Source organism: Camelina sativa, unplaced genomic scaffold (assembly GCF_000633955.1).
Source record: "Camelina sativa cultivar DH55 unplaced genomic scaffold, Cs unpScaffold05784, whole genome shotgun sequence".
Lineage (NCBI taxonomy): Eukaryota > Viridiplantae > Streptophyta > Magnoliopsida > Brassicales > Brassicaceae > Camelina > Camelina sativa.
The window spans coordinates 1-542 of record NW_010926867.1 but is presented as its reverse complement, the minus strand read 5'-3'; the positions used below and the strand labels follow the sequence as shown (position 1 = coordinate 542).

General features: G+C 45.0%; 1 protein-coding gene across 1 annotated transcript; it reads right to left on the bottom strand.

Annotated features, from left to right (window-relative positions):
- Positions 1 to 5: 5 nt before the first annotated feature.
- LOC109131825 (protein-tyrosine-phosphatase MKP1-like) lies at positions 6 to 539 on the bottom strand (the record flags this gene model as incomplete). The annotated part of the gene is made up of 1 exon (XM_019243005.1): positions 6 to 539. A coding segment is annotated over exon 1 (534 nt), but the record flags the coding sequence as incomplete, so codon positions are not given.
- Between the last annotated feature and the right edge of the window lie 3 nt (positions 540 to 542).

Here is a 542-nt window from a genome sequence, read left to right as displayed (position 1 = left end):
GACGGTTCAATGTAAGGCTGTGGAGAATTATTGACACCACGAGATTCTTTAGGAGAAGTCTGGGATGGAAGGAGAGACAGGCTGGAAAATTTCGGCAATGTCAACGATGGTGGAATAGAAGAAGGTCTCAAGGACGAGCGCCCAGATGATTGTGAGAAACTCTTTAAGCTATTGCCTGAATTTGTTGAACATACAGAATCCGGAGAAAGAAAAGGAGGCGATGCAGATGACGATGAAGAAGTTGTTGAGGAAGGTGAGGCTGATGAATGCACGATCATCATCGAATCAGAATAGACCCTCGACAGAGGCGTTTTGGAGACATACCGAAAACCCTTCTCAAACCTTGATGCAAACTTACATTTCAATGAGCTCCAACTGTTTTCCCTAGCAGGAAGATGAGTCTCATGTTCGTTGTTGGATGAAGCTAAAGTTGGCACAAAACCTCCCTCGATGGCTTTCTGGAAAATCTCAAAATCCAGATTATATGCGTCGACCTTCCTGTCACCTGGTTGAATTTTAACCACCGAGCCCCCGATCATAGG